At 38.7% G+C, this 23,555-nt stretch overlaps 1 protein-coding gene across 1 annotated transcript in view; it reads right to left on the bottom strand.

Moving 5' to 3' along the window:
• Positions 1-439: 439 nt before the first annotated feature.
• chrdl2 (chordin-like 2) overlaps positions 440-23,555 on the bottom strand; it is a 40,934-nt gene continuing 17,818 nt past the window's right edge. The window contains exons 6-12 of the mRNA XM_067996686.1: positions 18,835-18,928; positions 17,947-18,014; positions 12,169-12,343; positions 8,478-8,672; positions 7,537-7,719; positions 3,244-3,342; positions 440-1,045 (exon numbers count right to left, since the gene is read on the bottom strand). Of these exons, the coding sequence (XP_067852787.1) occupies positions 915-1,045; positions 3,244-3,342; positions 7,537-7,719; positions 8,478-8,672; positions 12,169-12,343; positions 17,947-18,014; positions 18,835-18,928 (945 nt within the window). The 3' untranslated portion in view covers positions 440-914. The remainder of the gene's footprint in view (positions 1,046-3,243; positions 3,343-7,536; positions 7,720-8,477; positions 8,673-12,168; positions 12,344-17,946; positions 18,015-18,834; positions 18,929-23,555) is intronic.

The raw sequence follows: 23,555 nt of genomic DNA, 5'->3' as shown, positions 1-23,555 counted from the left end.
AATAGAGGCATGCTGACATCAAACCCATGTAAAGAGGCTGTTTTTGTCAACAGTATTCTTTCTTTGATGGAAACTGGTCTGTATTAATAAGTTAACAAATACCTGTATGATGGAGCAGTTTGTTGGTTGGCATGCCTTTGTAATATGTGAAGTTGTAGAGAAGCTACATTCCTCTGAATTGTCACTTAATGCTAAATAAGGACCTCCCATTTATATTATAAGAGCAAAATATCATAATGTCTTTGCAAGGGAAATGCTACTTGAAGTATCTATCCTAAATTGTCTCTGCCCAGCCATTTTAAAGGATGAAACAAGGAATGCCTGAGACACTCATATTTATAATTATGTGGACATTTAGTTGAGTACAGTTTACCATTAATTCAGATACACTAGGAAATAGATGACGAAAGAATAAAATGTTATACAATTGGTTATATTTTATTAGTTTCAAGAAAAGTGGGATGAAATAGTGTCAGTACATAAATAAAGCACAAATATCTTCAAGGATAATGTCAACATATTCCACAGGCTTATGGGATAAAGAAACTTTACATAAAACCAAGATATGCATTATGTGTGACTTGAATATTAATGTACATACACTGGTAGGCTAATTGTACTCTAAGAATTAAGATCACAAAAGTAATTTCAATAGTGTTTTATAATACAAATAAATACACGCTAGGGCCACCCTCCATTCTTTTTTGTCTCCAAAGGCACTTTTTTCTTTCTTGTAATAAAGAGAGATAACACAATGATTTTTTTTCTTAATTTTTTTTGTGTATATTTTGGTTTTCAGGGTGCTCTCGATATCAACAGAGCCACACTGCAGTCCAGCTACAGACCAGGATATTATGAACTGAATTTTCCATTCTCACATTAGGTTCCCCCATTCCCCACCCCCCATCTCTATTTCAGCAGTGTGCCTTCTCTGGTTTGTTCAGCTGTAAAACTTTCAGCAAATCTTCTAATTCTGTTTTACATCCTCGGTTCATACATAGCTGGCTGATTTCCGCTTCTCCCTCTTTGAAAATTTTCCATCGATCTAAGCAAACAAGAAATATATATATATTTATGTACTATAATAAAGTGCAATACTTTCCTGTAACATTCAGTGAATATAGCTTAGATGGCTGCTAGTGATATGCAAGGCAATAATTCAGTCAAAGGGTTTAAATGAAATCATAAACCAAAACAGTAATACTTGAGTGTTTCTTGTGTCATCCAGCTCCTTTGATTCAATAATTGGCTTGTATTTCTAACAATGTTTTCTTTATAGATAATAATGGATGCCATTAAAAGTATTGTATCTATGATGGTCCAGATGTCACACATCAGATCTCACACTTTGTTACAAAACAATTTCAAAATGTCAGCCATTGATTTCATCTTGAAATTTGCAATAACCTTCCAATCTGCAAACTTCCTCACCAAACAGCAATTGAACTCGGATTGACTTCACCCTGTATTTACTTAACAGTAATTAGACTTTTTGGCCTTAAAGAAAGACAGCTTCACATCTTGGCTGCAGAAAATCCATAATATTTTACCTAATATAACCTTTCTGTCCTTATGTAACATTGTACCAGCCAAATTAACATGAGCAATGCCACTAGCCATCTCCTAGTTTATTACTAAATTTGTTGAACTGGAAGGCAAAACTTATTTGGCATCTGGAATTTGAGATTAGATTACTGTTTGAAGTACACTGAAAGTTATTGAATATTATTATAGAATATATATACAAAACCATCACTCTTTCTTATAACTTATTTTTTTTTACCTTTGGGAGAGATTGAAAAAATATGTAATGGGAGTCTCTTGGACTTTCAGCGGTTATAAAGGTTACATATCATAAGAACTCCATGAATATCTGTTTTCAGATGCTGGGTCCCCAGTGTTAGTAAATTAATTTGGGGAGGGGATTTTTTTTCAATAATTCAAGATCATCTACACGTTACAATACTGGCCCAGAAATTACTGGAGCCGCGTGTCTTGCGGAGATCGCCGTGAATTTGATTTTTTCTCCCCCTTCGTATTATTTTTGTGCTGCAAATTGCTGGAAATGCAAATTGATAACGACATCAACGGGCCACCTGGGATCTCGTGAACGTCGGGTCCAATGGTCTATCTCCTTTACCAATGAAATTTAAGGTTAGAGAAAGAAACAGAAGGAATGACGGAGAAGGAAAGAGGGTGAATTAGAATCAATTTAAATACGGAAAGAGAAATAAAGAGTGGGAAAGAAAGATTGGATTAAGAGAGAGATAAAAGAGACAGAAAGGAAAAGTAAGAAAACATTAATTTAAAAAACCTCCAGAAACAATTTAATACCTGCAGGGGTGAGACTCCACAATTTCAACTGTTCCCTTTCAGGGCCTCCAAGGTTGAGTTTCATGTTAGAACCATAAATCACGTCATTAACAGGATCCTTACAACATGAAATACCAGCCCTAAATGTCAGTGGCGAGATTCATTCGTATTTACAGCGCAAATCCAGCAATTTCTTGACATTCATGGGGAGGTTGACGGCGAGTTCCCGTTTTTGCGAGGCTAATGGCGGAACGGTGCAATTCATCCAACAATATGTGGCAATTTGCTACTCATTGTGTATCTCTTTCTCGCCACAAATTGCTGGGATTTTTACACATTAATAATGGCGGGCCCCGTAAACTCGCTGTTATTTTTCCAGCAATTTCTGAGCCAATATTATCTTGAGGCTTGAGAGAAGAACAATGTTTTAACTTAAAAAATGCAAATCATTACTATATCTTTCAGTGGATGAAATTATTTCATTATTTATTGCAACTTGTGATCTTCTCTAGGCCACTTTTCCCCAAAAGGCAATTTAGTAGAAGGGAACTTTTTTTTTTGATGAGGCCAAGAACCTAATAAAATCTGCCAAAGTGTTTGTGAGTCCACAATGTACAATTGCCTTTAATTTATCATCACATGGTAACAAATTTTACCTATAGTCATAAGGATTGCTGGTGTGAGAAATGGAAATGTAATGCAGTGGGACGCTTTCATCTAAGAATTGTTGGAGTAGAGGGAGCTTTACTGCACTCAATTCATATTATACCTAGCTTAGGAGTGCTTGATGCTAGGATTGGGTTCTAATGGTGGAAAAACCACCCTTTAACTTGGAGAGCACACAGCACTTCTCTTCAAAGAATTTTGTGTTCCCAGTTAGTTTATTCTATTGCAGTTATGTTTTGCAGGCTCTGAACTGTTATCACTTACTCTGAGTGGTCCGTGTGAGTAGTTTAAAAGATCCAAGATTAACCTGTTTTTCAAAGTCTCTCCTTGATATTTTCTCCATGTGAAAGTGGCGTAGAACACCTGCAGTGGGAAACAATGAAAGCTATATTAGGGATTCTAATTTCTGAATTAACATACCAACTTATTGTTGTAAAATAAAGTCACTTTTAAAAAGCAGTTCCTTCTGGTTCAGCTGTGGAGCTGAATTCACTGAATATCAATTATAATGTACACATCATTCAACATACGTTATAACTTATGTGAGTTCTGCCTTAAAGTTCAAAATATTGTTTAATACATTTTACATAATGAAAACAATGCCAGAACTCTCTGATACCGTGTCCCATGGGTTAATAAAGAATCTTAGCAACAAGACACACAACAGTGGTGTGACATATTACCAAACTGTGTCATTTATCACTCTATTTTCACAGAAGCAAGTAGCCACAAAAAATGTACATAGAAAAAAATTTATTTTTTATCCAATGGTCCGACACTGACACTTCTCAGCATTTTTGTTCCATAAATAACTTTCCTTCTGGCTGCCATTTTCAAGTAACATTTATACATTTCATGGACCCAATGGACAAAACAGACTTACAATTTTACATTGGTGTGTTGTGTGATCAGGTACATGTTATATAAATATCAATTACAGGCCACTTTCTATTATCTATTCCAACCACAGTTTATCAAAATACAGTGAACAAGGAAATATGGCAGTGGCTGCAATAGTAGCAGAAGCAGTGACTGAACAGTATAATACTCTGCCCCAACAGTGTGAGGAAATTGAGGACAGCAGGATAATTGAAACGTTTCATTCTACAACAAAGGAGATTTTATTTTTATGAGAGTGTGATGACTATATAGGTGATTCAACACATCAGTGTTTCTGATGTAGAGGAAAATAATTACAAGAAACAAGACGCAATATGTTTTTTTTCCACAGTTAATTTAATTAATTTTTCTTCCTCATTCTAGGCATTAAATAGCATGCATCATTCCTCTCACCAAGACAGTAGGCAAGCTGGCAAACTCTTGCTCCACCTCTGCCAATGCTGCTCTGCAATTAATTGCTCAAAAGAGCAGTAACAGCTCAGCCTGCTTAACTCACTTCATCCGACTTTCCTCCTTTCATTGCAGTGAAGTGCTGCACTTTTGGCTGCTACCTCCCCGATGCCCCAGGCACAGACAAACTTGATACTTGGGAAACAGTGGACATAAGTACCCCATTGTGCCATTCTGTGGCACAGTGCTTTGATAACTAACATGCTGTGCCAGCTGATGCTTTTGGTGACATGCCTTATCAGTCTTTTAATAGAGAAGGTACATGGTACTGCTGCAAACAGTACCTAGCACATCTGCATACTTCATTAACGTCCTAAAACTATAAGCTTCTGTTCTATTTGAAGCTATTTTGAAACTGCTTAGAAATTGTTCAGCATCAAATGATCTTATTGCAGCCTTCTCCCAGTGAGGTAGAAATCTATTTTAAGGATGTATGTCAAAATTTGCTTCTGTGCAGCTACTAATGCTATTAATCTTGCAACATTTCCAAAGGGTGGTACCATGGGGAATGATATCTTTACTGCATGTCACTGTCTTTCACTACTAGGGTTTTACAAGACTGTAAAACAAATTTATGTGTGTTGGAGGATTTGGTTTAAAACCTACTTTGTTTGCAGAGATGCTGTTCTAGAGGTCATTGAAAGTAATTTGAGTGCATATTTGTTGTGCTAGGAGCGTTGCATTGCTATCGTTGGCTGTCCTAGTCAGCTGTTTCTTACAGTCTGGCTATAATTACAGTAATCCAGAGCCTGCATATCACTACTCAGAATCTTTGGAATGTAAGATTTTAGTGCAATTCCCATAGTTTAAACATTAGGCTAGTAAAGCTTTTTTATCGTACAGCTGCCAGTTTGTCATGTCACAGTTAGACTGCAAGGAAGTGTGTCAGGAACGCTCTTCATCATGTCCCTGTCCATTTTTAAGCTCCCTGTTTCCTACCATGAGTCACCATAAGGTAATATACAATATGTCCAGCCATATCTGGCTGGATGTATTATAATAATATTCAAATAACTAATGTATGTTATCAGTCATATTTTGACCCAAAGCAACACAGGACACAAGGGATGGCTGTTCATCCATGGTATCCTGTGTTGCTATGGCAGCAGAGGGGGATTACATTTTTAAAATCCCAAAAGCCTGTGCAATTAATCACAGATGGTATCCCTCCCATAATTTTCAAAAACATTTTTTTGAACTTACCCCGATCCTATGCCATCTCTTCAGTCTCTCTTACTCCCAGTCCATGTCTTTTTCTTTGGAAGTCTGCTCTTGTTCACACTATCCCTAAGAAAATTGATTCTTCCTAACTTTCAAACAACTGTCATACTGCCTTAACATCAGTACTTTCTAAAGTTTTGGATGCTGCTGTTAATTTTCAAATTATCCATCATCTTGAAACTTCTGGTCTAATCCACGATCGTCAGTATAGCTTTCAGCATAGCTGTTCCACTGATTATTTATTGTTTACGTTACACCCCTCTAGAACTCTGCTCTTAAAAATGCTTTGGTGAATCATCTATCATTGCCTTGAAGATATATAAAGTCTTTTACAAGGGTTGGCACTGTTCAGTGTTATATGAGTAACCATTACATGGTTTCTCATCAAAGTTATGTTCATGTCTATCTAGATTCCTCTCAAATCAATCTTGCTGTAGTTCCTCTCTATCTTTTTTTATTAATCGGGGGGTCCTCTGTTTATCTATCCTCTCTCCCACTGTTTTTTCTTCTTATCAATTATCTCTTCTAATCAGCCATCCCCAGTCACTCTTTTGCTGATGATTCCTTTCTTCAGATCACACAGTCTCAGTGATCACAACCTCTAGTCCTCTCATAGTAACGACTGAATCACAGCATCTTGATCTTCTCCATTCCCTTCAATGGGACCACAAAATGTTATTTCTTTCAGTTTTTCAAAGACACATTTTTTTGTGTCTAACTAATAACTGCCAACTCCTACCTTTAATGGTTCCAATCTTAGTCCTTCTTCATCTATCAACACTCTTGCCCTTACTATTGCCGCTGTGGTACTGCCATATCTCTTCCATTGCTAAAGCTGTCTGTAGGAATCTCAGTTTACTTATTCATGTCAGATATGTCTTCTCTCATCAACCAATAACTCTTTATAAAGCAAAGTAATTCCAAATCTTTAAACTACTCCCATATTTAGGGAAGCTCTCCTAGAAACTTTCTCATACTCTTGAGAAGGATACAAGAAGATTGTCATCTGACAATCTCTAGCCTCCAATCTCTCTTTCCCAGTCACAACCTTTCTTGCCCTTCTTTATTTTATCTATAATACTATGGTCAGTTCACTCTTATTGGAGGAGAATTTCAGTTTGGGCACCAAATGGGCAGAATATTGGCGATGTGCTCACAGTGCCCGTCCAATGCGCCAATCGGGAGGCACAAACCACTTTCAGGTTCAGGCCTCATTAACATTTTGCCAACGATCTAAAGGCGCCCCACTGCAGCTCACCGGTTTCCTGTAGCAGAAAATCGGCTGGCTGCAGCATGTAAGGCCTTTCAGGAGGGCAGGGGAGAAGCAGATACTGGGAAGCGTAAGAGTTGGCCAGCAGTGAGCTGAAATATTATGTGGGGCCTGGAGCAACAAACAAAAACTTACCTTTTTGTATAGGCCTCCAGCCGTCCCTTTAAGGATCAGCAGTTAGATTTCCCACCCCGGGACAAATGAGATTGGAATTTGCTGTGCATGCTCCAGCCATTTCTCTTTGAAAGTAATGTGCACCCGTTTTCCCGCCTGAATCAGCTTTCAGGCAGGCCTTAAATGGCACCCAACACTCCCATCCATTAATTTAAAAGGGTTAATGCTGCCATTAAAATAACAGTAAGGGGAATTTTGTACAAACGTGTTAAATATTTGTACAATAACACACTAACAGTATTTTGCTCCCTTTAGTGATGAACAGGTTATTCACTTCACAGGAGAAATTTAAAAAAAATCACTGGTAATCTGAAATTAAACCAAAAAAGTGAAATTATTAGCAACAGGTCAGTCAACATCTGAAAGAGAAAAATAGGCTAATGTTTGGATTTTCTGTTTTTATTCACTTCACGGCAACTGCTGTATAAAGATATAGGTAGAATAGATCGATAGATAGATAAAATCAACTGATTGATAATGAAGACAACAGTTTGGCTTTTATAATAATTATTAGCTTTAATTTTGTGGTGCATAAAACTCACCTTTTACTAGAGTCCAAATATGGACCTCTACTTCTGGAAGATTGTCAATCTCTATAGCAATTTTCTTGCTGTATTTTTGGGAATCAGTGCCCTGGACCAAGAGTGATTCATAAACTAGAACAGTCTCTTCACCGCATCCCACCTCCTTACTGTCATCTTGAGAAAACCCTGGTATCTCTGGTGCTGTGGAAGAAAAGTTGGAAACTAAACTCTAACACAAATGTGTCTTTATTTATTAGCCATAGATTCTAGGTTTTTCTCTTTAAACATCATTTGATATCAAAATTCTAAATGCTATTTAAATGGAATTACCAACATTGTTTAAAATGGACTATTAAGCTCCCTGGTTGCTCAGTTGGTAAGTGAAATGCCTTCTGTAACACTGAGCCATACAGACCAGGAATATCCTAGAAATCTCCATTAGTAGAGGTACTACAATTGGTCTCAGTGCCACTCGGCTGGGAAGTGGGAAAATTATTCGGGATTTCCACTCCCGATGAGCATCCAGTGAATTCTTTGGAGAGTACACACATAAAAACGTCAGGTAAGGACAGGATGGGGCTCGGTTGTGATGCCACCCTCGGAAATTACTTTGTGACACACCCTGCCTACATTCACATAAGAATAGCGATTTCGGCAAGGTACTGGAGAGCAACTGGCACCCATGGAACTATACACCGGTATGAGCCAGTGCTGTAGGGGAAGTAAGGGAGAAAATTGGGAGTGAAAAATGTAAATAAAATGGAATTGCCAACTTCAATTAAATGGTCTATTGTCATTTTGGGACTAACAAACTGGAAGAGACTATACAGTAATTCAAAGCAACTATTTGTTTATTTTTCCCATTGTATAGTAATACAGGAGTCCCAAATCTGACCCTCCACAAGTCTCTCAACATGATTAGTTTTCAAATAGAACTAAATAGCATTAATAATTTCTACCTGGACAAACTTTGCAACATTTTCCATTGACTTTCTGTGGGTATTTACATGGGTAGGAATCTGGACAATGGATCTTCTTACACTCCTGTTTGGTTATGTTACATGTACACAGCACACACTCCATTAGTCCAAACGGGCGCAGGATTGGATGCCATGACTCTCCATGTGAGTAAGTCTTCCCATTCGAGACACAGACTGAGGACACAAGAAAGAGCAGCCAAATCTTTTGAACAGCAACTCATGGTTTGAACATTTTTTTCTACCAGTTTTATATGGTGCATTGTAATTTTCTGACCATATATTGTTTTGCTCGAACAGTGATAAACATAAATGTTTGCATAATTGTACAACCACTGCCCACTTTTCCTGTCCCATTAGCAATTATAGTTAAATATTCACACCATGACTATTAACATTCAGTTATTTAAATAAGTACATTTTATCCCTTAGTTTGGAGATCAGATTCCTATCCATCTTGTAGGGATTATTATTACTGCAACTCCCTTCCTCTTCCTCTTCATGGACAATTATTATCATAGTCAAAATTGGTTAACTCTGCCAACCCCTCCTAGGTCTAAATACTGGGCCAGGAAAGAACATGTTTTGCATTTGATTATAGGGAAAAGTAAAGTGATATTTCTTATTGGATGTGATATCCATCAGTATACTCCCATCAGATGTAGCATCACAATCCCTCGTGATCGCATCAGTGATCAACATTTTTTCTACAAAATTCTATTACAGTTGCATTGTAACATAAACTTTCATCTGTTTAAGATGTCACTCAGAATTCAGAATTATTCAGCTATGTAAAATGCAAATAGAAAGTTTTTTCACAACTAATTCAATGGGAATAAGGAACCAGACCATGCTTCACATTGGACTGGAAGTGTCACTGGTGGTTATTTACACCCATCATGAAGTTAAATGAAATAGGAAGAGCCCATGACAGTGCAACTTCTACATGGTCTTTCAGATAGAACATGCTTAATAGGTTCAATGGTGTTTTTTCATTCCATATTTTATTATATTCTTACATTTGCCTCTTCCCAGACCATTCTCTAACATGATATAAGCTCTGATATATACAAATGTAGGATACAGTATGCCAATTATAAAACCATTTGGGATGTTAAAAAGGATTAACACTATTATGAATGCCCCATAACATGATAAACAATGGACTACGGTCAACGAGGATAGGGGTGATGGACAAGCAGGATTTACTGCGGGATTGGATATATGTAGCAGAGATTTGGATGAGCTGAAGTTTACAGAAAGTGAAGGATGGGAGGCCTGCCAGGACAGCATGGAGTAATCAAGTCTGAAGGTGGCAAGTAAGTAGAGTCTCTATGGAAGTAAGTTGCCTCCAAAATGACAGGCCTGCTGATGGGAAATTAGAACTGACCTAATGTGGCAGACTCAGTAATCCAATATCTGAGTCACATAGGTTAACAACAACTTACATTTATATAGTGCCTCTAACAACATAAAACATTCCACGTTACTTCACAGAGATGTAAGGAAAAACAGTAGCGAAGCCAAAGAAAGGAGAGGTTAGAGGAGGTAGACAAAAGCTTGGTCAAAGAGATGGTTTTTAAGGAGGATCTTAAAGGAGCAAAGAAAGGTGGAGAGACGGAAGAGAATTTCAGAGCATGGAGCTTAAGCAGCCCAACACATGGCTGCCAATAGTTTGGTGAATGGAGGGAAGGAAGCATAAGAGGCTGGATTGGAGGAATAGAGAGTTTGGGGTGGGTTATAGAATTGGGGGAGGTTACAGATATCGGGAGTAAACACGAGGATGAGAATTTTAAATTTGAGACTTTGGGGACTGGTAGCCAACATAGGTTAGATGGGCAGAGTTCCACAGCACCCCAGACTCTGTTGATAACTGACCAGCCATTCTGGCTCATTGATAGGACCCAGCTAGCCAATGATGTAACTGGTAAGTAGATCTAGCTGACCCAAGCTTACTGGTGCTCAGGGTGAATAAATTGTGCCAGTAAGTTGCATAGTTTTAGCTAGTTAAACATAGCAGCACTTCTGCTCACGCCTTGGCTCCACGCCAACCTGCATCTAAGTCCCAATAAAGTGTCACTGTGGGGAAGAGAGCATATCAGACACATGGCTGGCCAAAAACAAATAAAGCAGTTTTTCCCAGAATAGAATAATTACAAAGATTGAGCTCTTTTAGTCACAGATACACCTGTGAATTAGTTGTGCAAATGATGGGCTTTATGTCAAGATGACAGAAGCAGTGGCATATTTAGGGGAAGGTGGCTGCAATCCGTTATTAATCCAACAAAAGCTGACAGCGTGAACCCAACTCAACATCCATTGAAGTTCAAACACACCCCAACTCCAGGCGGCAGCTTCAACCTGACCCAATTCCTGACTCAGCACACCTACTCTAACGAATGAATTTACAAAAGATAAGGCCGTCACTCTTACCCGGTCAAAAAGATTGACAGATATGGAGAATCAATTGCAGACATTAGTATCTTTTTAGATATGGATGAAATAAATAAAATATTCATACCTCCAAATGAATGAACTTACAGCTGACAGGTCAGCCATAATTCCATTCATTTAAGTGCAAATGTTGCTCCAAAAAGGTAAGTTTTTCTTTTTTAAAAGATTTTAGTGGGGCCAGGAGGAGCATTTATGCTTCTTCTGTCCTCACACAAAACTTACAGCCCGCTACCAGCCCTTTCCCACCCCCCCCCATCCTGGGATCCGCTTCCCCGCCAACAGGCCCTACCAGCCGACTGACTCCAAGCAGAAGCTAACTGATTTTCTCAGGTCCAAAACTGATGAGCTGCAGCAGATTGTCCATTTGGCACTCGCAGCTCACCGGAAAATTTAAATGAGGCCTAAGCATGAAATTGGTTCAGGCCTCCCGACTCTGGCTTTGTGCAGGCACCACCAATATTGTGTCTGTTTTGGATTTGAACTGAAAATCTCCCATTGTGTCCAGTTTTGGCCCCCACAAATCGTGAGGGATAAAGAGGCTCTAGAGTGGTCGCAGGACTAGGATGATACTTAAACTTAGATCTCAGTTAAAAGAATAGGCTTATTTGCTTTGGAGAGACATAGGCTCGATGGATATGAATGAGGTTTTTAAAATTCTGAAATGATTGGATATTGTGAATTTATATAAAATATTCAAAATAAATAATAGATCTAGATGGCGTGTCTATAAAATACATAGGGAAAAGTCAAATTAGATGCCAGAAAGTATTTATTTTCTCAGAAAGTTGTCTCTTTGAAACAAGCTAGTGATAGACATGTTAAGTATCACAGTCCTTTAAAAAGGCAAGTTCCTGAGGAAGGAGGTCATCGGGATATATCAGGTGTATGTTGGTTAGTTAAGTACACCTGGTGATGCATCATGGACTCTTGGAACTTGCTAATTATCTTATGGAGTCAGGGAAGAACTTCCGAGTGTTTTTTCTGAAATTGGTCACTTATTTTTCTCTGTTTTTGTTCCTCCTCAGGACTTAGCATTGCTAATGGTCAGGGAGGGTGGTGCACAAGACTGAATCATCTAGTGGATAGGATGAGCAGTGATGGGCCTAACAGTCATTTCTCACCTTTCTTTTTGTGTGCTAGAATTCAATAAGAAATATCAATAACTCAAAAATAAATGATTGAAAGCAAGCTTATTACTTAACTAGTGAAACCTCATTACCTCTGCCATGCCTGTGCTTGTTGTTGATTACTATTTGCACAATGGTACCGGATCCCTGCTGAGGGTCAGTTAGCAAGCCACGATGAGTCCTTGAGCTGGGCATTCTAGGTAAATTGACAATGGAGCTCCCAAAGCTTCCCCGAGATTCATACTGAGTCCGCTGATATGAATGTCTCTGTTTCAACAAAGTTAGAATGCCATTAGTTCAAATATGCATGTTGTGCTGTAACAACTAATTATTTGTTTTGAAATTATGCATTAGACGTTGTTGCAACTGACAAACATCAATTCCTTCTAGTGACCATTATTAAGCTTTCAACATTCCAGTGTTCCCTCAGAATACTACATTTTTATCAATGAATTTGTGATGGATGTTGGCTGGGTTTGTGGTATCTGGTACCTGTTGCTATTTAAGTTTGTTGTGCCATCAGTTTGCCAACTTCTACTTATCTTTAGATTTTGCATGAATGTGGTATTAAAGCCATGCGGCAACAATGCAAAAATTGCAGTCTAACAGGGCCATAAGGGTTTTGACAGAGTAAATAGGTAGAAACTGTTTCAATTGGCAGAAAGGTCAGTAATCAGAGGACACAGATTTAAGGTAATTGGCAAAAGAACAAGAGGGAAGATGAGGAGAATTTTTTTTTAAGTAGTGTGTTGTTATGATCTGGAATGCACTTCCTGAAAGGGTGGTGGAAGCAGATTCAATAATAACTTTCAAAAGAGGATTGGATAAATACTTGAAGGGGAAATATTTGCAGGGCTATGGGGAAAGGGCAGGGGAATGGGACTAATTGAAATAGCCCTTTCAAAGAGCTGGCACAGGCACTATGGGCCAAATGGCCTCCTTCTGTGCTGTATCATTCTATGATTCTATGATATGAGCCCAGGAGAGGCAGTAAAATTAACAAGAAATTTGGCTAGTTAAAGTCAACCTTTAATATAAAAGAGAAGGCTTCAGTTCCATGTTAGATAATACTACTTCAGTCACAGGAGCAGCAGAAGCTGAAGCAACTGCACAGCATCAACAGCTTTGAGTTAAAAGGGTAATTCTTCCATGAGAAAGTTTGGTGAACCATTTTTCATTTGTTTGCAAATAATGTAATGGTGTAAATCAAATTGAAAGATATTGGGAGAGAGATTCCTTTTGGGACGTTTTCGGGCCTGAAATGGACACAGCGCACGGACGAAATTGAGCCTCGTTAATATTATTTGGGCGAGCTGCCAATGCCTGTTGTGCCTCCACTGGCAGATCTTAAGAATCTTAAGTGGAACAGGCCTGGCTCCTGCTCCACTCATCACTCTCCAGTTTCCCAGAGAGGGCATAAAACAGGGAGTGGGCCCCTCATTTACATATGTAAGGGTCCTAATGCCTGTTTGAGGTAGCTGCCAGGGACCCCTGAAAAAGTGCCCAACCCAATATTGGATCAGATGTCTCTGAGGTGTACTTTGATGCAGGACATTGGTCCCCAAAATTGGCCCTCGTTGCGCTGATTTTACGCCCGTAAAACAGGTGCAATTTCTACCCCATTGTGTCAAATTCAAAAGTAGTGTGTGCTCTTTGTGTCCTAGCCAACATTCCTCCTTCAACCAATGAACCAGTTGTGTTTTTGCAATAATCCAATAGCTACATGGCCACTTTTTTTTACTGATACCAGGTTTTTATTTCCACATTTCTTCAAACTGAATTCAAATTCTCAACTGCCATATTCGAGGTTTAAACTCACAGTCTTTGGATTACTAGTCCAGTTACATAACCACTGTACTACCGTACCCATTCATTGGCCAGCCACTGCTTTGAGACATCCTGGGGATGTGACAAGGTGTTATATAAATGCAAGTTCTTTCTCTTTCTTTCTAGTTCAGTTTGTTCATGTAAAAAAATTCCTGCGCACTCACTAGAGTTTTCCCTTTTTAAACTGTTCATACAAAACTGAGAATGTGCCAAAAAGCTGGAATTTAAAGTGTTTAAATTATTTTCAATATAATTTGTTCATTTTGTAAACATGAGTTTAAAACTATGCCTTGCGAGTGATTTGTGCTAAGTTGTGAGTGCATAGTGTTGTTTATGAAAGATTTTGTTTTATTTTTTGTTCATGCAGTGTTCTGCCAAAAATATGTTCGATTTAATAAAAACCTGACCTGAGCCTGAACACTTTCTGTTTTGAGAAGCTCTTACATTACTTCTAAATTTGGTGCACTAGCAACTCTATCTGACTTCAGTTTGAATAAGTTCAGATGCTGTCTGTCTCCATTTTTTCTCTTTGTTGTTTATTATGTTCAACTATTGCACTTTTGAGTCAAATGCTTGAATCTGATCGAGAGTGAATTCAAAGTGAACTTGTAACCCCACCCAGCTACACAAATATGATTTGTGCTTTTAAATTTAAAATGTTAGAAGCTCAATCACTGCCCCATTTTACTATCTGGAGATTCCTATTATAATAAATGTTGTGAAAAATAAATAAATATAATACAAAAACATGTGGATACATATATTTTACGTTAAGTAAATGAGGGGAAGCACAGGGGGCAACACATTCACTTTCACTGTCTCTCACAATCTGTTAATCTTTCACTCATTCTTAACACAGTCACTCACTGTCAATCTATTTAATTTACACCCTCTGTCTTACTCTAACAGCTATTCCTACTCATTCAAACTTACTCTCATTTTCAGTCCACATCTCTCTCAGTATAGATCTTGTTTTGCTCTGTCTCCCTTTGTTTCTCTCTCACACACTCTTTCTCTCTCAACCAGTTTTTGTGTGTAGTTCTTTGTCTCTCCACACCCTCCTCACCTCATCTTCTGCCACTGACACTTTCAAAGACGCTATCCTCCTCCAACACCTCTCCATGGCCCTGCTTTCTCTTGATTCCACTCATATCTGTCACAATGAAGACAACATCTCTTAACCATTTCCCTTCCTGTGCCTGCATGGACACTTCTGGTGTACCTCATGTTGCCATCCTTGGTTCCTCCTCTTCAAGATGATTATATGCTACTCCTCAATTATATTATTTGTAAGCACTAGATCAGCTTGCACATTTATGCTAACATCCATCTTTACCTCTCTGCTTTCTGCATCCAACCCAAGGCTGCTGCTATACTCTCCAACTGCCTTTAAGATAAAAATGTCCTCCAGTCTATTGACAAAACCAAACTAATTTTCTTTGGATCCTACCAGCACATGCCTCTAGCCCGTAAGCCTTGACTCCATTAACCTCCGCAGCTGCCACCTCAGGCGAAGTCTAGAGATGTGGAACTATGATGTACTGCTTGAATCTGAGCCGACATCTCATCCATTGCTAAAACCGCTTTCTTTCATCTTTGCAACATCACCTGCCCATGCCCCACTTCTCCCACCACTGCCAGCAAAATTCTAATCCATACCTTTATCACCTTGAGGTTTACTCCTTAAACGCTGTTTTATCCAGCCTCCACCCTCCATAAATTACAACTTATTTAGAATGCTATGGCCTGTGTCCTCACCAGCCATCGCCCTTTCCTTTCTACCGACTCCCTGTCCCACAGCTAATTGAATTTATTATCCTCATTCTCACTTTCAAGGCCTCCACCCTATTTGAAGAATCTCATTATGCTGTTTGTATCCGCCACTCCTGGGATACCAGTGCATTCCTTGTGCCCACTCCCTTCTTTCTGCCATTATGTCTGTGGAACTCCTTCCCTAAATACTTGTCATCTCCTGCCTTCCTTTCAAAAGTCTTTGGAAAACATATTGCTTTCAAACATGTTGTCTCCACCCCATAACTCCTTTCCTGCTTTTCCCTTTCCTCCTCCTGCTCAGTGTCTACTTCATTCCTCCTCACTGTAAAATGCTTTATTGAGATGACTTTATGTATGTGAGGAGCGCTATAGAAATGTAAGTTGTTGCATAACATATGATTTCATCACTTGGGCTATCAATGAGTAGATAGTGTAACTGGCTACCAATTAAGAGATTTTTTTGTCAGAGAAAAGTGGTGAGATATTGCCTATATTTTCCACAACTGTAACAATTAATGTGTATCAATATTTGTACTTTTATAATGGTGATAATATGGATGAGTCATAATAGCAAATTCAAAAAGGAAGTAGTAATCTTAGCTTTGGAGAATGGTAACAAAATGCAAGGAACTGGTATGTAGGTTAGTCCATTGTGATTGTTTTAAATGCTAGTAGAACATCTGCATTTTTCTAGCAGTGAGTGACAGTTATCGTAACCCTACTTATATGAAATCAATAAAATTGCCTTCCTTACCAATTTCCTCTTTTATCCCTTCTCTTTTGAATCTACTGATGTAGTTCCACAGATGCTAACTACTCTCTGGTACGTTGCCCACATCTGTTCCTAGACAATAAGTGCCAGTAGCCTTTTGACCACTCCTAAACTCACACGACCGCACACACTTTCCACCAAGAGTCAGTGGATAACGATTAAGAACATGGGCTGATTTTCTTCCCCCTCCCTATCCTAGAGACACTGAGGCCAATTTTAGCACCTGCCATTTGGAGAACCCAAAGTTGCATTCTTTGTCAGTTGGTTTAAATTAATTACAAAATTTATGTTTCAGCCATCCATACGTAGCCTAACTTTATTGATGTAGATTGTTTTTAGCATCAAAAGACTTATCAGCATTTCTTGACAGAAGTTGCAACATTGTCCTCAGAGTTTCTCAATATCTGATGAAGTGGTAAAACCTAAAGACTAATGCCTGTCACAGAAACTCTGAGAATTGGTTTGAGTGACCAGTTTTCATGATTTGCTGATACTGTGTAAACACAAGAACCATTTTGAATGATTAATTAACACATTATCAACATTTGATGAAAGATATCTTGTGGATTAAACAATAATTAAACCAGCTTATACCATCATGTCTGCTAACCCAGTGCAGAGACACTAAAACCAGACAAAACAAATGTCTTAATAGCAAATTTACCACATTAAAATGACTTGAAGAGAATCTGTGTGGCCTACTTACTCTATTCAATTCTTAAATTGTTAAGATAAATGACTTGCAAGGTGAAACTGTGAGACCCTTACTTAAAAAGGTCTCCTCTACATTGGGAAGACCAAACACAGACTGGATGATCGCTTTGCTGAACACCTCCGCTCTGTCCGCAAGCGTGACCCTGACCTACCGGACGCTTGCCATTTTAATTCCCCTTCCCACTCCTACTCTGACCTCTCTGACCCTGGCCTCTTACACTGTTCCATTGAAGCTCAACGTAAGCTCGAGGAACAGCACCTCATCTGTCGTTTAGGCACTTTACAACCTTTACAACATTGATTTCAATAACTTCAGATCATAACCACTGCTCACATTTTTTGGTCAGCTAGTGCTGGTAATGGTTCTGCTGTTGCCATTTACAGCTACTCCTGACCAATCTTTTGTTTCTTAACCAGTCCCATTACCACCTTTCTTGCCTTGCACCATCATCCCTTTTGTTATTTAATCACTCGTGCCCTCTACCCTATCACAGACCTTTCCTTTTGTTCATTCCTCCTTTCGCTGGCACTGTATTTGCCCAAAAACTTTAACTCTTTAACATCTTCCAGTTCTGCCGAAACGTCTTCAACCTGAAATGTTAACTCGCTGAGCTTCTCCAGCATTTTCTGTTTTTATTTCAGATTTCCAGCATCCGCAGTATTTTGCTTTTAAAATACTGGTGAGCCTGCTTTGTATGAAATGGTGTTTATCGGTTTGACTGCTAGTTGTTCTGAAATGTCATCTCCAATTTCATATTTGGAATTGTGTCCATTGCATACATACCGCTTCTCTATTGGATGGTGGCCGGAATATCTCTGCATCAGAGTTGTCCCATGAGGAGTCTCCTTCTCCTGTTGTCAAAGACAGATATTTTAAGAAGCAAGAAACATACTAGCCTCTTTGAATAAACCACTGTTTGACACATTTCTTGTGGAAATGCTCCGCCCCATATGGAAGGCATATGGAGGGCAGCAAGTACCATCAGACTGAAAATTTGCGAGTACTTTAGACACCAGCAAGTTATGAGGTCTATTATGATACATATTGTAAATTCCCACTTCTCGCAGTTTGTATATTTAGTTTATGACCTTATGCTTTATTTTGCACAGATTCAGTCTCTTTTGTGAAGAAGGTGTTTGACAAATCTTTTTGAGGATAGAGAAGAGCTATGCTTTACGTTCATCAAAGTAGTGTCATGCAGTAGTGACAAAATTTTATTGTTTTGATTAATGCCATTGCATCTTCTGTTCATCAGATGTATTTTGTTTATTTGCAAACACTTTTTCATGAAGATGATGGTCCTTTAAATTCCAGCTGGAGGGAGACACAAAATGAGCTAAGGGTAATCTCAGGTCAGTTCCTGGTTACAACACAAAATTGTTCATAATTTGATACTAATTTGCACTAAATTAGTGATCTCAATCAGAGAGCTTTCATACACAATGGGGGTTACTTATCTGAGGATTTACATTGTCTGAGGATTTACATTGTAAATTGTTGTGGCAAAGCAGAGGGAATGTGACTCTACATCTGGTACGTCATACCTGGTCTGAAATTGCTTGACAAAAGGTGCCGAAAGTTGGATAAATGTTGTATTCCCCAATGAGTACAAAATATACCAAAAGTTTTTTATTTAAATGAAGTAGAAGCATGTAAAAATGTAGAAATTACCTCTGCAAACCTGGCAACAAGAGTCAGGAACAGTTATAGGGAATGGGCAGGTCAGCTGTGGGCATGTCCTCAAGCCACAGTACACATTTCCTTCCTTCACATCAGAGAAAAAAAAGAAACCATTAACATTTTCAAGACCACAGGAGCATTCCTGCCCTCTTATGAAAAATATTTCCAACGCAAACATTTTATAACAATGACTGTCATTAGCACTAATGAACATCATATGCACTGTTTCATCAGAATTCAGCCAGTCAGATTTCAATATTCAAATACAACTGTGTTTATGTTGCATCAACAAGGGCTCTGAATTGTGATTTTCACAGTATAATGGACAGAATTATGGCACATGATCCCCAAAATACAGGAAAAAATAGAATTTGAATTAATCTGTCACTATAAACCAATGAGCTTAATTATAAGTGTACATAATTGCAGAATGTGATCCTCAAAACACCAATAAGAACTCAAGTAATAAAAGCAGAATTTTACTTATTCATTTACTACGAAACAGTGGTCCTGCGTAATGATAAGCCAACATCTTACACCACACAGTGGTAGGAATGCATGATCACCTAGACATCAAATTCTTCAGAACATAAAAATAAGAAAAAAGAGGGGGATGAATTGCTCCAGCCCATATGTATAACAAGATGGTATACACATTCGTTTTGAAGATAGTTGCTAATGTAGCAAGCTGAGCAGTTCTTCCCCATATGCCTTCTTGGATACAGAGTAAAGCCGTTATGCCCAACAAGCCCCATCCCTAATTTCAGCTGGCCTGTTAGGGGGGAAGGGTGCCAAACACGAAAGTAATTTCACCAGTGGTACGAGGTGGGGGGAAGTAGCAGTCAGGTATCCCTTTTGTGTTCAAGCACCCCTCCCAGCAGCTAATTACAAAACAGCATCGGTAGGCATAAGAGCAGGTCACCTCCTAGTTGGGAATGGTGGATGATGTAGGGAGAAATTAAAAAAAGATAAATAACCCAACAAAAGTAGAATTATAAAGTAGCAAATATATATGTGTATGGTGTATTCAAAAGAGGTCTTAGTGTGATTGAATTCTTATTTGGTGTTGTTCGTAAAAGCATTTAATGTCTACTTTTGTTACAGAAGTTGTTTTTCAGACTGGAGGGATGTATACAGTGGTGTTCTCCAGGGATCAGTATTAGGACCACTGCTCTTTTTGATATATATTAATGACCTGGACTTAGCTATAGAGGGTACAATTTCAAAGTTTGCAGATGACATGAAACTCGGAAATGCAGTAAACAATGTGGAGGATAGTAACAGACGCAGGAAAATTTAAACAGACTGGTGAAATGGATAGACACGTGGCAGATGAAATTTAACGCAGAGAAATGTGAATTGAAGCATTATGGTAGCAAGAATGAGGAGAGGCAATATAAACTAAATGGTACAATTTTAAAGGGAGTGCAGGAACAGAGACACCTGGAGGTGCACATACACAAATCTTTGAAGGTGGCAGGACAAATTGAGAAGGTTGTTAAAAAAGCATATGGGATCCTGGGCTTTATTAATGCTATGCTAGTTTATGCTAAACCTTTATAAAACATTGATTAGACCTCAGCTGGAGTATTGTGTTCAATTCTGGGCACCAAACTTTAGGAAGGATGTTAAGGCCTTAGCGAGAGTGCAGAAGAGATTTACTTGAATGGGACCAGGGATGAGGGACTTCAGTTATGTGGAGAGACTCTCCGCTTGCTTGGATGAGTGCAGCTCCAACAACACTCAAGAAGCTCGACACCATCCAGCATAAAGCAGCCCGCTTAATTGGCACCCCATCCACCACCCTAAACATTCACTCCCTTCACCACCGGCGCACAGTGACTGCAGTGTGTACCATCCACAGGATGCAGTGCAGCAACTCGACAAGGCTTCTCCGACAGCACCTCCCAAACCCGCGACCTCTACCACCTAGAAGGACAACAGCAGCAGGCACATGGGAACAACACCACCTGCACGTTCCCCTCCAAGTCACACACCATCCCGACTTGGAAATATATCGCCGTTCCTTCATCGTTGCTGGGTCAAAATCCTGGAACTCCCTTCCTAACAGCACTGTGGGAGAACCGTCACCACACGGACTGTAATGGTTCAAGAAGGCGGCTCACCACCACCTTCTCAAGGGCAATTAGGGATGGGCAATAAATGCCGGCCTCGCCAGCGATGCCCACATCCCATGAACAAATAAAAAAGACTGGAGAAGCTGGGGTTGTTCTCCTTAGAACGAAGAAGGTTAAGGGGAGATTTGACAGAGGTGTTCAAGATCATGAACAGTTTTGATAGAGTAAATAAGGAGAAACTGTTTCCAGTGGCAGAGGGTCGGTACCAGAGGACACAGGTTTAAGGTGATTGGCAAATGAACCAGAGATGCCATGAGGAAATATTTTTTTATGTAGAGAGTTGTAATGATCTGGAATGCACTGCCGGAAAGGGTGATGGAAGCAGATTCAACAGTAACTTTCAAAAGGGAATTAGATAAATACTTGAAGGGAAAAAATTTACAGGGCTATGGGGAAAAAGCAGGGGAATGGAACTAATTAGATAGCTCTTTCAAAGAGCCGGCACAGGCACAATGGGCTGAATGGCCTCCTTCTGTGCTGTGCCTACTATGATACTATGATGAAATGTATTTAAAATTATATTAGTGATGTGATCAAAACACCAGTGGAATATAATAAAAGGAAAATTTATAGGGGAATAGGGAAAGGGCAGAGAAATGGGACTAAGTGGTAACTTTATCAAAGAGCCAGAATAAGTGTGATGGGCCGCATGGCCTCCTTCTGTGCTGACAAATGCTATGATTAAATTAATACTACAAAATCATTAAATGAAACAATATTGTTAAATAATACTGGAATCCAATGTAAGTTTCTTCCCATACTTAACCACATAATGGATTTTAAGTCTTTGATTTGTACTGAAGGAAATTCAAGATGACAGACTTTCAACATAGTGATTTATAAACTGTTAAACAGTTATATATCTAGAAATGACGATCAATCATCATTGTTTGTCAGTACTTGAATTTTTTTTCCCAACAAATGTTTGGTTAATTCTATTTAGTTTATCCCTTCTAACCATTATAAATAATAAAGAAACTAAAAATCCCTTGATGGACTGATGGGTAAAGGCAACACCTTTAGCATGAATCCATCCAGACCCAGAAAGTCCTAGATTTGATTCTGATCTATGTTAAATTAGCTGATCTCTGCTCTAGAACAGTCCAGGTGTTACAATTGGCATTAATGTTCCTGGGCTAGGGAAGAGAAAAAAATCAGCTAGAGATCCCATTTCCGTTTGCCATCCAGTAATCCTTACCAGAAAGTTCATGTTGACCTTGGAGGGAGCAGATATTTCCTGAAATCGTTTAATGGCATCGGCAGAGAAAGGTATTAAAACTGACAATAAAAACGTGAGATAAACTGAAACTTTTCTTTTACTCTCTTTACCTTACTCTCTGTTTTCACCCAAATAAAGAGAGTGAAATTAGTGACAATGTTTTTTGCATGTTTAGCCCTGTTATGGCCTCATTAATGATTGTTCAGAAAACAATGTGTCAGTTTTCTGCTGGGAAAATTAACACAACCAGGTAGCAATTAGGTCACCCAATGAACTAGAGTTAATTCAACGACGCTGCAGCTTTACTCTTTGGCAGAACAGCTGTTCAATATGGATTTTGCTGCAATTGTAACATTCATTATTCCTGTTGGTGGGAGAAGGTTGTCTGGGAGTGTAGGTTCCCTGGTATGAAATCAAAAACTTCAAAGTTTTTGGATCTTTAAGTTAAAACAAGTACAAAGACCAGAACTAACAAATAAATTAATTTAAATATGATTTTCAATGCAATCTACACAAGCAGACAATGCACAATACTTTTACAACTTGAATTACAGTTCACTTTTTGTTTCTAAATTCAAAATTCGGAAGTTGATTACATACATAACAGGAAATATTTTGGTTCTAATGCCATGGACCTATAAATCATTCTTTTCAAATATAAAAATGGCTTGTCAGTAAATTGAGCTGTCCAAATTTGCTGCTATGTCTAGTTTTCCAGAAGTTTCCACTTTCTGGAGCTGGACTAATGTCTTTGGTTCTTACTTCATTAATTGAGTAGCAGTTAAGCCATTTGAGAGGAACAAAACATTATTGTAGGCGGGTCCTGATCGGCCAGGTTACTGCTGGTAGTGCGAACAAAATCTTATAGAATAAACTCACCCACCAAAAAACTGAAGCAATTTTATTCCCTACTGTTAAAATAAACAAAATATGGTCAATTAACACTCTGGTTTCTAAAAGTGTAAAAACTACCCAGGTGAAGGCAGGATAAGGGTTGGCATGATGCACTCCACAGTGAAATAGTCTGCTGACACATCCCGGATTGCCATTTGGATGAGGTACCAGAGAATTGTTGGCACCTGTGGACCTGTATCCCAGCAAGAGACAATGGCTCCAGGAGAGAAGATGAAGGGAGAAGATTGGGGGACAAAAAGAGGTCTGTATGACTGGAGAATGTTTTTAAAAAAAAATCTATCTTCTGCAGGTCTCAGCACATCGCATAGATATTGTTTCAAATACCCATTTAAGAGAAAATGTTAAATTGCATTTGGATGCATTGAGAAGGTCTGCATTACTTTTCCTCTGGGTAAATGTGAATCAGAACCACAACCCTTTGTATCTGTTGACTGTCAATT

This window comes from Heptranchias perlo, chromosome 15, assembly GCF_035084215.1.
Source record: "Heptranchias perlo isolate sHepPer1 chromosome 15, sHepPer1.hap1, whole genome shotgun sequence".
Taxonomy (NCBI): Eukaryota; Metazoa; Chordata; class Chondrichthyes; order Hexanchiformes; family Hexanchidae; genus Heptranchias; species Heptranchias perlo.
Note: the sequence above shows the minus strand (reverse complement) of the source record. Positions and strands in the feature narration are given on the sequence as shown.